The following is a 13968-nucleotide window of genomic DNA, read 5'->3' as shown; positions in this document are numbered from 1 at the left end:
TCAAAAGACAAACAGTGAGTATGTTCGAAAAACTGCTTGTCAAGTAGGTATCTTTGCATAACGCTGTCTACTTTAACATGGCGGTTATACACGAAGAGTGAAGAGCGGGCGTGCTAGCATACGGCAGCTGCATGTGATGGTGTCGTATGCGCGTCCTCGGCGCTAAAGGACACCATCACTGCATCTGATTCGCGCTTCAAGAAACATCTTCGGAGTCTTGATTCTGAAAAAAAGAAAGAAAGCTTGCACTGAGCCCAGTAGTTGACTTGAAAGCCATCCTGAATGAGGCGCTTGTAAGGTCGACATCCACGTAGCAGAAGCATTTATAGAATGTACAGCTCGACAGTAACTGCATACAGGTGAGATCGAGATGCTCCGGAAGAAAGCCAAGCGCGGTTACATTCTGCTGCCATACTGGATCTTATATGCGTCTTTATTTATGAAACATCATCAGTGGAGCCGCCCCTGCCACACGTATCCGAGACGAGATTCTGGAACGGTTGCGTGGAGGTCGACTCTTATCTCAGTGAACGACGCGAAACGGCCGTACTTTAACCAACGGCCGAGTATACGTTTCATGAAAACAGCTTTGGGGTAATCGTAACCATAACTTCAACGAATGTTTCCCTAGGGAAGGAAGTTCGACTTGGTATAAAACTGCGTTGGGTTCTTTACCTTTCATGACATTTCAAGGCTGTTCTTTTGAGATGCCTTCGAAGTAAATTGAGCCTGTTTATGAAAAGGAATATCAAAGGCAAATACGCAGAGAAGGATATATTTCAGTATAGTAGGCGTTTGTAAGTCTTTTGATCCCATTTGTATTCTATTGGCGACTCACACTTACCGTTGAAATACCGTACCGGAGATCGTCACGTATGTGGACTGAATTTCTTTATCAGATAAATTCCGAGTTATCTCCTGTTTTACATTTTAGCAATGCAGGATGCTGTTCACGAGAGTGCCTCATGGAAAGAAGAAAGTACTCGAAGGAGAACTAGCGCTGTTGCGCTTCAACGGTATCTGCATTAAGACGTTGTATGCAACGGGTTCTGACAAGTCCAAGAGTGTAAGATAATATGTCAGCAACCTCTCCCACCCTCCTCCCCTTGAGAAACTCAAACGGTGCACTCGCTTGTGCTAGTCGCTTTCGACCAGAAAGCAGTCTTTCTCGTCGCAAACGACTGCAGCGCAATGAGGCAAACGTGTAACCAACATACACTAAGGATACGAGACAGAAAACACAGCTTTTAATCGCAGATAACGGACCAGACACTTACCTCGCGGCTGCGTGACCCTGGAATCATTTCTAGTGCGAAGCAACAAAAAGATGAAAAGGCTCAGAAACTACGCAAGGCGACGTAAGTTGCACCGTGAAGTTACCCTTCCTGTTGAAATAGTCGGGCTGCCTGACGCAAATTCAAGCTCCTAAGGCTCATTACGTATTAAATTCAATAATAATGCTCTCTCTGCGTCCCGATGCACGGTAGCGTCATACGCAAGAACGGCTTTGGATTCGTCTTGAATGTGACTTGCTTACCGTGTACCAGCTAATGAATGCGGGACATTATACTCAAGAAAAAATATAGTAAGTATAAGTGCACGACGCCAGCGTGTGACTGAAGCTGTAGTAAAAGCGTATGTTGTCTGTTTCGTATGCAATTTGTGTTGCCGCAAAGCGTAACAAAGGGTGAAAAAATGTCCTTCACACTGTATAAATTTTTGGGGTACAAGATTATAAGCCGACCCCACGAGGTGGCAACAGCCGCGGGAACGCACTAAGTATAGTTTACGTAAACGTTGAGACACCGCAGCTCTAAATACCTAGTTGCCCATTTCGTGGACTGAACACCTGCAATCGGCGCTACTCCAGCCCTTGTGTACGTTATCTGTTTGCCCTGCTTCATACACAAACTTCATACACAGGCTCCACGAAGTGCGTCTTGAGCAGTTTAGGCTGCTGAGAAGACTTGTTTGGCATATCGTTGCCGTTACGGTAGATGTCAAACGGCAGCTAGGCCAACGGAACGGTGACCAAGAACTGTTGGGAGGCCGACCACATGGCAAGAGCGCGTGGTTGCGACGTGCATAGGTGTGTTTAGTGTACGCGCGAGACCACGTCAGCCGATCGCCGCTGTGTCGTGAGGAACCGTGGACCTGTTGCGCCTATTCCTGCCGCGCGTCTACGTGCACCGGGGACGCCTATCGAGCGAGCGGGGCATAATTCGGCGCGGACACGCGACCCAGGGCGGGCCCGTGCACTTGTGGCGCCGTGGCTTTAGCGCCGCGGCGCGCACACGAACGGCACGACTCACCGTAGGCTGGCAGGGCGACGGCGCCACCGCGGCTGGGCGAGCTGGGCTGCGGGCTCGGCACCGGCGCCGCCTCCGTTGGACTGGACGGTTGCCGGTACCAGCGGGGACCGCTGGCATGGTGGTTGGCCACCGGGTACTTGACTTTCTTGACCAGAAAGGAACGTGGCATCTTGTTCGTTCCTTATCCAGCTAGAGCGCGATCGGTCGCTTCGTTTTCTTCTTCGTTGGCAAGCGCGCGCGCTGACTACCAACTTTCGCTCTTCATTTTCCCCCGGCCAGCCGACGGGTCGCGAGCGCAACAACTACCCCATGGTTGCCAGGAGGAAGGAGCGCGATCCCGCCGCCGGTGCTGCCACCGCGGCCCTGCGGGTGAGGGGGCGGCGCACTGCGCCTGCGCACTAGGGAGAATCTGCACGCGTCACGGATGATCGCTTTGCGTCTTTTTGCATCGTCGGGGCTTCTCTCCCTATCCGCGCCGGCGCCCTCGCCGCTTCCCCTTTTCCCTATTCAACATGTGATGTTCTCGGGCGCACGCCGGCTACGAGGGACGTTACGGGAGTCTCGCGCCGTGTCCCGAACGGGGACCAACTTTGTTTGCAGAACAAGCGCCGATCCGCTCCGATGCCGCCGGCCTTTCTCCCCATGGGCGACGTTTCTATGGCGTGGCGCTGTGGCCGGCCGCCTTTGTTCCCGTCAGCCCCTCCATTGAATGCTGGGGACGATTCCCAGTCCGTTGGGTTCGTGTCCCCGTTTCTCTAGCGCCTCGCTCTGCGGCCGTATGATTTGTCGTTAACTTCCCAATACTGCAAGGAAATGCGAAAGCTACCCATCTTCCCCATTACCACTATTGACTCCGTCACAACAAGTACTATTTTCATTGAAGAGCGCTTCCCACAAGTGCCGCGATGGTTTTACCTCATTCTAGCTGTCAACTTACAGGCGTATGTCCATGAAAAAAAAAAAAAAAGAGGGAGAGAGAGAACAAGCGAAAAATTCCCTTAAAAGTATTAAAAGATTCTTTCCACAATACATCCTTCAAAATAGGTCATCGTCCCGTAACCATCATCATTTCAGTGATTCTTCTGTTTGGTGCGGTGGTTTGGCGCTGTTCATCGAACTGTATTTCTCTCTATATATTTTTTCTATCTGTGCAGTGCTCACGGAATAAAACGTGACGATTTAGGACTAAATAATGCACTTACGTTCGCCTCTAGTTCGTGTCGCATCGCCGAAATATTAGCTTGTACACTCTAAACCACTTTGCACCCTTAAAGCGATTTCACGCAAGCAAAACACCCTTTTACCTAACCAGAACTTGCAATAATGAGTATGTAAGGGTGTTTTCCTTCCCCAAATAGCCTTTTAGTTTGCCTAAGGGGTAATGTTCTACCTGAAACACCCTTTAGGAGCTAAGACTGTTATGGGTTATCGAAATGTCTGTGGCCCATACGACAGCGTGCCAGATGATAATTGGGACACGCTAATTAAAAAGTCCTTGGATATCAGGCGAGTTTAGATTAAAAGATCTATCTCTTTTTAGGGCTATCTACGAGGACACCATACATTTACACCTATTCTGTGAATTTTTAGTGTTCAGTTATACGTAACAGGAATATCCCCACCGGCACTGAACGGCGGCTCAAGATACCATGGCTACAAATACCAGATGGTCGGTGTAAGGCTGTGTAGCGTGAGTGATCAGTCTATTGGGTGTTTTGCAGTATCATATCGTGGTTTTGGATATTAAACCCCAACAATTATTATTTTACAATATGCCTGTATGGTTGGGCGCGTACGTGCACCTTCTATGCTGATGTCATCAGTAATTGGATGTTCCCTGACTGGTAGACATTATTTTTCACGGTTTTACAGCGAGGCTGTATACCTCTCGTTGGTCTGAAAATTTTGTGGTGTCAGCACAAGACTCCTATAGCGCGTATGTGCCACAGAAATTGGGCAAATCCCACTACTCACCACAGACACTCGCGTGCTCCTCTGCTATCAGATGCGCGCGCTCCTTGCCTTTTCACCTCGGACGATGATGAAGGGCATTCGGAGAGGTGGACAGACGAGCCGATGAACGCAGCGTAGCGAAGGAAAGTGCGAAACGAACAAACGCGTGTAACTCCGCTAGCGTTCGCTGTAGACTCGTGCACAACTGCAACGCCACAACTAAACTTCTTCAACCTCTGGGTGGTTTAGGGGCCCTTTAACAAGTGAAGGCAAACGGCATATCTTTCTTTGCAATCAGACATACAGCATGAAGCTCAGTATTCGTTTCAATAAAGAAAACCACAAAACAAGCATCAAAACCGCATGATGGATGATAGGGGAGCACGCTCCCATGCGTTCCCGGTAAAGATTAGGTTGCAGCTGCTTTGCACTTCATACGAGGGCTTCGAATGACGCCACACAGCTCTTCCTTCTCCCCGCTTGTTTCCCGCTTTCACATATAAAAGAGAGACCCGTCTAGCAACTAATTCACTTCATTTTAAGACTGCCATAACTAAACAATGGAAATTAAATACACCAGAAGAACAGCGTGAATACAATGCTCAACGAAAGGAGCAAATTTGTCTTGCTGAAAATGGTCGTGGAACCAATCACGGTCTACCACAGCGACCGCAAAGCGATTATCACTACCCTACCATTACTCTAAAGTAATAATAAAACATACCCACTTATCAGCATCTGCCAATTTTTTTCAGTGATAAGGGTGTTTAGATGTTTGGCAACCCATTCCCCCCCCCCATTATATGGGTGTTTTGATTGGTGAAAACGCCTTTTTCCTAAGCCGTAAGGGTGTTATAAACGTGGTAAAACTCCCGTAAGGGTCTAAACACGCCAGAGCCAAAATCACCTTTAGTGGTCTTATTCGCAACCACGCCCATGACGTGGCTAATCTCCCTCAATTGCACATACCTATTATACTGAAAATTGTGATGTCGAGTGTCATTCCGTTAGCACTGTACTTGGGAAGATAGGCTGCATCAGAAGCGGCTATTCCAAAATGCCCAACCCTAACTCATGCAACAATAAAAAGGTAAAAGATTGAAGAATATATGAAAAAAAAAATTATACGCGCACGAACCCAAGCTCACAAAGAATGTCTCTACGTGTCTCAATACCGAAAGCACTTTACAGTAACCATAGAACGGTCACCATTTGCACAGGAGTGAAATAGTCCACACGTATTTTCATCATGACAATGCGGCCATAGGAAGGCATCTATGTTGCTACTAATTACTAATTAAGTTGATATGGTCGGTTCGGAAATTTTTTCGCCGACCTATGGTTCTATCTACTCAACTACAGCATTACTATCAGCGTCATGTCGGCTTACGATTGTACTTATGCAGACTCCCACACACATCAGCTCACCAGCATTCATACGCCAGCACAATATTTTTTGATCAGAGGCGTGAGTTACAGACAGGCCCGTGGCCAGGAATTTTTTTGTGTGTGTGAAGGGGGGGGGGGGGCTACTTGCTGAAAACCTTGACTATTTGAGAAAAACACCTGTTTTCATTATTTATTTTTGGTAAAAACACCTACTTCACCAAATTTCGGGGGGGGGGGGGGAGGGCTCGGGCCCCTAGGCCCCCCCCCCCTGGCTACGGGCCTGGTTACAGATGGAGGGGGGGAAGGGGGTGAGGAGGGTGCCGTGACCTCCTTCCTGCAAACTCTTTCACGGGAAGTTCTTGATAAAAATATCTCGTGTGAGTCATTTCTTTCAATAAAGATGTCCTTACTGAATTGCAACCACTAATAACTCATATTTGAAGGTACGAAATTAAAAGGCGCCAAGTAGCGAACCGGTTATGTGAGATATTGGTGTTACAGAGCATTGACACCATGGTAAAAAAAAGGCAATTATACACTACCGGACTCATGAGTCGTCTCAATCAGACTCACTCAGACTCAGGTCGAGCCGTGAGTCTTAGTCTGAGTGAGTCTGGGTGAATAATATATTGGTGAGTTTGAGTCCGATGTGAGTCCGGCTGAGAAAAAATTCCGTGAGTGTGAGTCCGAGTGAGTCCATTTGAGGAAAATTTTGGTGAGTCTGAGTCCGAGTGAGCCCTAAGGGAAAAATATATTTCATGAGCGAGTCTGAGTGAGCTCCACAGTTTCTGCCGACCTGTGCGTACTGCGCATACATATTCGAACCTGCTGCTCTCCCATTTTAACCTACCGAATGACCTCTAGCTCCCAGATAGAGTGTTACAGGCTTTGCATGGCTAGCGTAACAGCACCGTGCAAGCGATGCCGCGAACTTCGATCCGAATTCATCCATGCTAGTTGTTCTTCGTAACGACGGGAAGCATGTATGGTAAAACACACTTTCACTACGTCTCTCACTTTGAGGACAAAGTACTTATCAACGATTTTGGGTCGCACTTTAAAAATCGTACGCCTCTTCTTCGAGCATGGAGGTTTTGGTTTCTGCATCACCAGATGGCGCCACAATATTTACCGGTGCGCTTCATCGCGGGATCACTCTTATAAATGCCCCGGTAACATGCGTGTATCGTCACCGTAGCTGTTTTGCGTGTTTCTACTCAAATAGTGGAAACGTTATAGACACATTAAACTTTGTTATGGTTCACTGAGTACTCCATATCGGGCCGTTGCTCGTGCAGAGGTCGTGAAAGGGCCCTTAAGGGATGCGGGAGAATATTCGTCAGTCAGTTAACAGACAGCCAGATCGTGACGTTGCATGGATCTCTTGATCTCTTGATACGAGTACGTATGCGGTACAGGTTCCCAGCTGCTCCAGTATGAGAGCGTAAAATTATGCCTCTAGCAATTAGGACGTGCTTGAAACTGTTTGATATAATAAATACAAGTGTGTGTATAAAGCGAGCTTGGACTAGCACCCAGTAGGAATACCGTAGAAGCATCGGCAATGTATTTCTAATGCTGCTTCAAACAACGGATATTTTTGTGTTTATAAAATGGCGATGAAAAGCATTTAGGGAGCGCCTGAATGGCTAAACAAGAGTTAATCTTGATAGCTCGTAATGTCATACGACGATTAGTTGATGAAATTTAATGCCACGGGGTACTCTGACGAGTGTGTTTGGTGCAGGATCGTTTTTTTTTTTTTTCATTGCGCTATCATTGAGATGCAACAACTGCATACTCCTAGATATTGAATAAACTTATAATGATGTCAGCAAACTGCCAGGAATTAGAAGCATGCTTAATAAGGCCACGTGTCAGTAATTAACAAACGAAATTCTATTGGAGGCTGCGCAAACAGTAACAATGTCGGTACAACGTGGTGAATAGCCGTTGGAAGCCTTTCTGGACTATATTTCTGACGTGCAATTGAAATAGCTATAAACTTTAGGTATTTATTGACTTCAGCGTTTCAAACGATCTCGACTAGAACGTGCATTTGAATTAACTGATTTCATTGGCTAACAAATTGTTAGAGTTTTCAAGACGTCATTTATTCAACGCCCCGGAGCACGTGGAAATACTAGCTTACAAAACACTAATATGACCGAAACTGGATGCACATTAGAAACCCTCGCCACATTTACCTCACGAACGCCCTTGAATCCTATCGGAATCATGCCATCTGGTTTAGCCAATCAGCTTTCTCATACGGCATTAGCATAACTTCCTTAAAAGCTAAATGCCGGCTATTTCCTATCGCCGTTTCAATGCTAGGTTAATCTTTTCAGCTCTGAATTATTTTTAACGTGCAGATAACTTTTTTTCTTGGCGGTATTACTTAATTAAAACCAAAAGACCACAAAAATAATATTGTGAGCGCGAAAAGTGAATGAATCTTCCTCCTCTTTACATATCATCATCACTTGTGCATCTTCGTCATCTGTATATATCATCATCAATGTGATTTCGGCTCGAGCACGGCTGAATAAAGCGGTTCCTCATAAGTGGTGGAGGTGCTGAGAGGTGCTCGCAATATATTCTGAGTACCCCATACGTATACATGAAATACAGCACCATCTCCCATACTGGGTGTCCTAGCTAACCTTAGCCAGAGTTTCAAAATATGCTGACGCAGTCTATGACGATCCGACGAAATGTATGTGTTGTACTATTGCATGGCTATTTTTTGGTTCTGGTCAATCCTTTAATTAGGCAAAATTAACTAACCAGCTCTTGAAGCAACAAAGCTGGGCAAAAAATTCCCATTGAAATGTCGAAGAACGGTTTTCGAAACGTCCACTTGGACATTTTCTAACTTTCTATGTATTAAATATTTTTTTGGGTGCTTAATGAAGATACCAGCGAAATAAAAAAAAAAAAGTGACATTCCCGCTTGCGCGCTGTGATTGCAGTGCTCCACAACGTTCCGCGTACAAGCGGTATGCTTTCCTCGGCGCGGTTCGTGACAGCGATAAGCAGACGCAGCGGTTATCGCTTGCGCTGCCGCAACCAACAGTTGCGTCATCGCACAGCCACCGTCATCGTCGCTACCCGGTGGCCTTTCAAGTGGCAGCACACCCGGCCAAATGCAATGGTCGTTTGCACGCGGAGCGTTAGGGCGCGGGCAATCACGGCGCGCAGGCGGGCATGTCACGTGTTTTTTTTTGTCTTGTATTTCGCGGGCATCTTCAATAAGCAGACAAACAATAATACTCATTACATAGAAAGTTAGAAACGGTCTAAGTGGACGTTTTGCAAACTGCTCTACAACATTTCGAGTGGAATTTTTTTCCCAGCTTCGTTGCTTTTGGTTAATTGGTTAATTGATCTTTCCTAATTAAGTAATTAAACAGAACATAAAAATAGTGTTACTTACCCCATGCTGTAGTCAGCAAATGCATTTGGTCGCGTCGTCATAGAACGCGTCGGCATATTTTTAAACTCTGGCTAAAGTTAGCTGGGGCACCCTGTATAGGACACCATGGCTTAGTAGTTGTAAAGTGCAGTACGGTGTAACGTAAAATGGCTATTTAATTCCGCCTTGTTCGCACATATACTAGGTGTTCTTTAGCTACCTTGATAGCAACAGTTAACGCGTACCAAATGTCCAAATGCAAGTGTTTGCGCTACTGATACGCATCTCTTCATTGAACCTGAATGACCTTTGTCTAGTTATTGGACACTTTGTCATAGCTAACATCAAAATAGACTGCCGAACCCTCCTCGCCGACATATTTTCGCTGATGTGAGCAAGATCAACTTGCGCAAGTCCACCTCATTGTTGTCGTCTTCTCTCTTCCTCAGGCGCCATTATAGTGAGCAGAAAACGTATTCAGATAACTATCTCACAATTGGAGTCACCGTTAATCTGAGTAAAGTAGTTCAGGCTCATTTCTCGTTTTTCAATCAGAGTAACAAGAAATCGGAGGTTGACACAACCAACAGGTGTCTAAACATACAAGGCATTTAGAGCCCTGACAACCACGAAGCCCTGGTGTCCTTCATATATGAATATTGTGGATTGATGCGGGCGATATATAAATGACAGGGAAAGGTTATCTCTAAAGGTAAGCCCTTCAGCATCTTAGAAACAGTAGATGAGATTACGATAGCTGCCGAAAGAGTACTCGTAAATGTTATCGAAATACGATTTTCTGCTGTTTCGCTTGTCGTCTTCCGCCATCTTGCTATCAATTACAGACTTCGGAAGCAGACGATGGTGACAAAACTGCTACCTGTGCTGGAGCAGCTGTATTGTCGATACATCACATGCCCATTTTAATGTCTCACTTACTTATTGTCAGGGTATACAGCTGTTTTTGTTCGTGTTCTTTTTATAGGACACCGGGGCCGAAAGGATCAAAACCATTTCATAAATTTTATCACAATGTACGCGATCCCGGGCCATATACATTTTGCCACCATCACGCATATACCACCGCGCAGGTCATTCTTTAAACACAGCCCGTCCCCAAGTACGTATACTGTCACTTTTGCGTCATATTTTTTTTTTTTCTGGCACGTCATTTATAATTTTGTTCTTTAAGGGGAAAGCCTTAGATGCCTCATCAAACGCGAAAATTGACCGTTGGCATCGGCGTCAGCACAAGTGATGCAAAAAAAAAATCACGTGATGACGTCACCATGTCACGTCATCTTGACGTCACATATCGCCAAATTTTACGTCGTCACCATGAAGTCACTAGGCGTCACTATGACCGCACATACTGCGACGTCAAATGATGGCGTCATCGCATGACGCCGTTGCTTGGCCAAAGGTGGGCCGATTACGGACGCAGTGCAAAACCAGGTCAGGTGCAGAAAGCTTGCAATGCCTCCGATTTTGGAGGCAGTGCCAAGCCACGTTAGGTGCAGAAATCAATGCATCGACGGAGAACACACACACGCGCACACACACACACACACACACACACACACACACACACACACACACACACACACACACACACACACACACACACACACACACACACACACACACACACACACACACACACACACACACACACACACACGGACGAGAGTTTTGTTTATACACTATCGCTAAGACGGCTCGAAGGCGAAGACGGCTGAGTGGAGATGCATTAAAGACTGAAACGTCACGTCAGAATCCGCACGCCTTATTTCGTGCTTGTTGAGCCTCCTTTGGCGTTACATGTATACATCTTCGGTCTATACCACACAATCCACTGGGCCCTAGGTGAGCGTCTTCCATTGTGCGCCCTTTCCGCGTTACTCCATAGCCGCCACTAGGCCGAGTCACGCGAACGCCGCACTGACGATGAGAACGCGCGCCTCGAGCCGCGCTTGAGATGTCACGTGATATTTTTGTGCCGCACGTACCTCTTTTCCGACTTGAAAAAGATATTCTGAGAACGTCTTGGTGCTCAGTCGCGGTTGACTTAATAATAATAATAATAATAATAATAATAATAATAATAATAATAATAATAATAATAATAATAATAATAATAATAATAATAATAATAATAATAAATAATAATAATAATAATAATAATAACAATAATAATAATAATAATAATAATAAGTTGGGGTTTTACGTCCCACAACACAATATGATTATGAGAGACGCATGGCTGACTTGACGTGCACTGAGTGTATTGACTTACGCCCCTCTTGAGTGTATGCGTATCACTGTGGCAACATAGATACAGGACAATACCACTTGAACCATCGTCACTTAAACGAACTGTTCAGTTGCACAAACTTTTTTAAAATCCCCTGCCGAAGCGCGATTGGACCCAATTGTAGCGCATTTTAGTTTAACGAAATTGGTGCAGAGCGAATTTCAGTTCTACGGACATATTTTCTGACACGATCCAATGCCTGTCACATCATATTGATCAGAAAATCTCTGAAACACTGCATGGGTACAAACAGCGCTTTGCGTTGTTAGGACTATGCCACCTGGGACTACTCTCGCGTTGAGACATGCGCCACTCTGTCTACAGAAGAGCGTGTAGTGAGCATCCCACCTCCGGAAGAAGAAGAGGAGGATGAAGAAGTAACGCTCGTAGAGGAAGAACCAAGGATTTCAGCTAAAGAAGCACTGATGTACTTGGGAAAAAGTGAAGTTCTTGGCCGCCCAGCAGAGTGCGGTGCCGGAGAAGGTTTATGCGAGTTTGGACACAGTGACTCGATTCATGACCGCTGCAGTCCTAAGTGTAGAAGTGCAGCAAAAGATTACTACATTTTTCAAAACATGCTATTAAACAGAAATTCACATTCAAATAAGCAGCATTGTAAACAAAAGGGTTCAAATCTGATTTCAACAACTGATGTTTTCTTCAGCTACTGATAACAAGTTGCAACATAGCTATTTCAGTTCAGCAAACCTTCGCTTTAACGAACATCTTCCTGGGGTCCCTTGAAGTTCGTTCAAGTGAAGTTTCACTGTATTATGTATCTACCCACCGTGGTAGCTTAATAGGTAACGTGTCGCGCTGCCAAGCTCGAGGACGCGGGTCCGATTCTTGGCCATGGAGTTTGCATTTCGATGGGGGTGAACCGCAAGAAGACTCGTGTACTTAAATGTAGGTGCACGTTAAAGAACAACAGGTGGTCGAAATTTTTTCGGAGTCCCCCCCCCACTACGGCGAGTTTCATAATGATATGGCACGTGAAACACTAGAAATGAATTAGATCTTACATCAGGCACTCCTCAACATATTATAGAAAACGCGAAATGCATTCCCAGAAGCAAAACTTTATTATTGCTTCGTTAACTCAGCTTTTGGGCTGAGTACTTGGCGCTACCGCCAGAGCGCCTGTGTTCTGTGACCGACCCTTTTCAGCGCTGCATGTGCTTTCTGCGTATACCTCTGTCTCGCTCTCTGGACGTCGTTAAGCATCGTCTGTCGCACACTCTTCTGAGCGATCAATTTCCCCTTCCACTGCTCTTCGTCGTCCGCCGCGCCTGGCCGAGAAGCGCACTCATTGCTTTTGTCGCCACGAACTTTCGTTCCGCTTCGCTAATCACGAGAGCTTCTTGTTCTTAATCCGCCTCCCTCCCTCAGGAAAGCTCTTGCCCAGGACCTCACGAAAGCTATGCTCGAACTTTGCGACCCCCTTCTCTCGCAGTCAACTCATGTTCTGTTGTCATTTTCGCTGTTCATAATGCCGCCCGTCTGTCCTGATACAAACGGCGATGCTATACCGAACGCTGCCATCATTATCACTCATAGGATACGCGCGTGCTCAGAATGACGCATCATTTTCTCCCGGCGCTTGCTGCTAAGCACGTAGTACATGTACGTGTGCCGTCATCGGTTGATCTCGAGACTCCGAATCAGGAGACCCGATACTCGGTCACGAGGCAGCATAACTGCTACCTTTGAAGCTTCCTCACATGAGCACGAAACTCCAAGAAAGTGGCCAGCAACTCAGTTTTCAGCGTTAAAAATTGTGTGATCCCATAGCTGCTCAGTACGCGATCCCTCTCTGCTCTGTCCTCCTGCAAAATATTGCGGAGAAATGCCCCTCGAATGATTACATGTAAAGGTAAATGGATGTGTGACGGCATGATTTAAATATGTAAGGGCAGATTGCTTTATAGGATGAGGTCCTACTGAACTTAGTTGAAATGGGGCTGAATATTTTTATAGTAATTTGACTGCAGTGACCTTAACCTTCCTCCAAAGAGAGTTATGCATGCATTTCGTAGTTTCGTTGTACACAGGCCATAGACCTTTCCTTTCCTTGTTACTTGGACCGAGATCTGGCGTCGCGATACGGGAGATGTACTCATATTGCTATACATCTGCGTTAACTAGCACGGACGCACCAGAGCAACCAATGGGTTGTGCGAAGTATGTTAGAAGGATGGCTTGCTGGACAAGTTGGCAATTCATTGCTAAATACGGTAATGTTAAAAACAAGGCATGAGAGGCAAGAAGGTGAAAACACGAGGGCTCCTGTTGTCGTATCCCTGTCCAAAGTTCCTCGTTTTTTTGCGCTTCCTCGTTTAGCGTAATATGTCCGGGTTCCCTCTCTGGTTGAGGTTACATTCTTCGATCATAACGAGTAAGCCTTTGGCTCGCTCTGTGTGTTCCCGCAGTATTATATCGTTCGCATCGCAGCCACCTCGATACTGCTATCACTGAATGCGGCTTCTCACTTTGCTCACGTTTCGTCTCGAGGTATCCTCACGACGCCTCGCGAAGCAAGTGCGCACAGCCCCGGATAACGCAGGTGCGGGCGGATGCGATCC

General features: G+C 46.2%; 1 protein-coding gene across 1 annotated transcript in view; it reads right to left on the bottom strand.

Moving 5' to 3' along the window:
• The window catches only part of LOC119378236 (transcriptional repressor scratch 2), a 35531-nt gene extending 32645 nt beyond the window's left edge, over positions 1-2886 (bottom strand). The window contains exon 1 of the mRNA XM_037647439.2: positions 2313-2886. Coding sequence (XP_037503367.1) covers positions 2313-2481 — 169 coding nt within the window. The 5' untranslated portion in view covers positions 2482-2886. The remainder of the gene's footprint in view (positions 1-2312) is intronic.
• Between the last annotated feature and the right edge of the window lie 11082 nt (positions 2887-13968).

The sequence above is a fragment of the Rhipicephalus sanguineus genome, chromosome 1 (genome assembly GCF_013339695.2).
Source record: "Rhipicephalus sanguineus isolate Rsan-2018 chromosome 1, BIME_Rsan_1.4, whole genome shotgun sequence".
NCBI lineage: Eukaryota > Metazoa > Arthropoda > Arachnida > Ixodida > Ixodidae > Rhipicephalus > Rhipicephalus sanguineus.
This window is presented reverse-complemented; position numbering and strand designations above follow the sequence as displayed.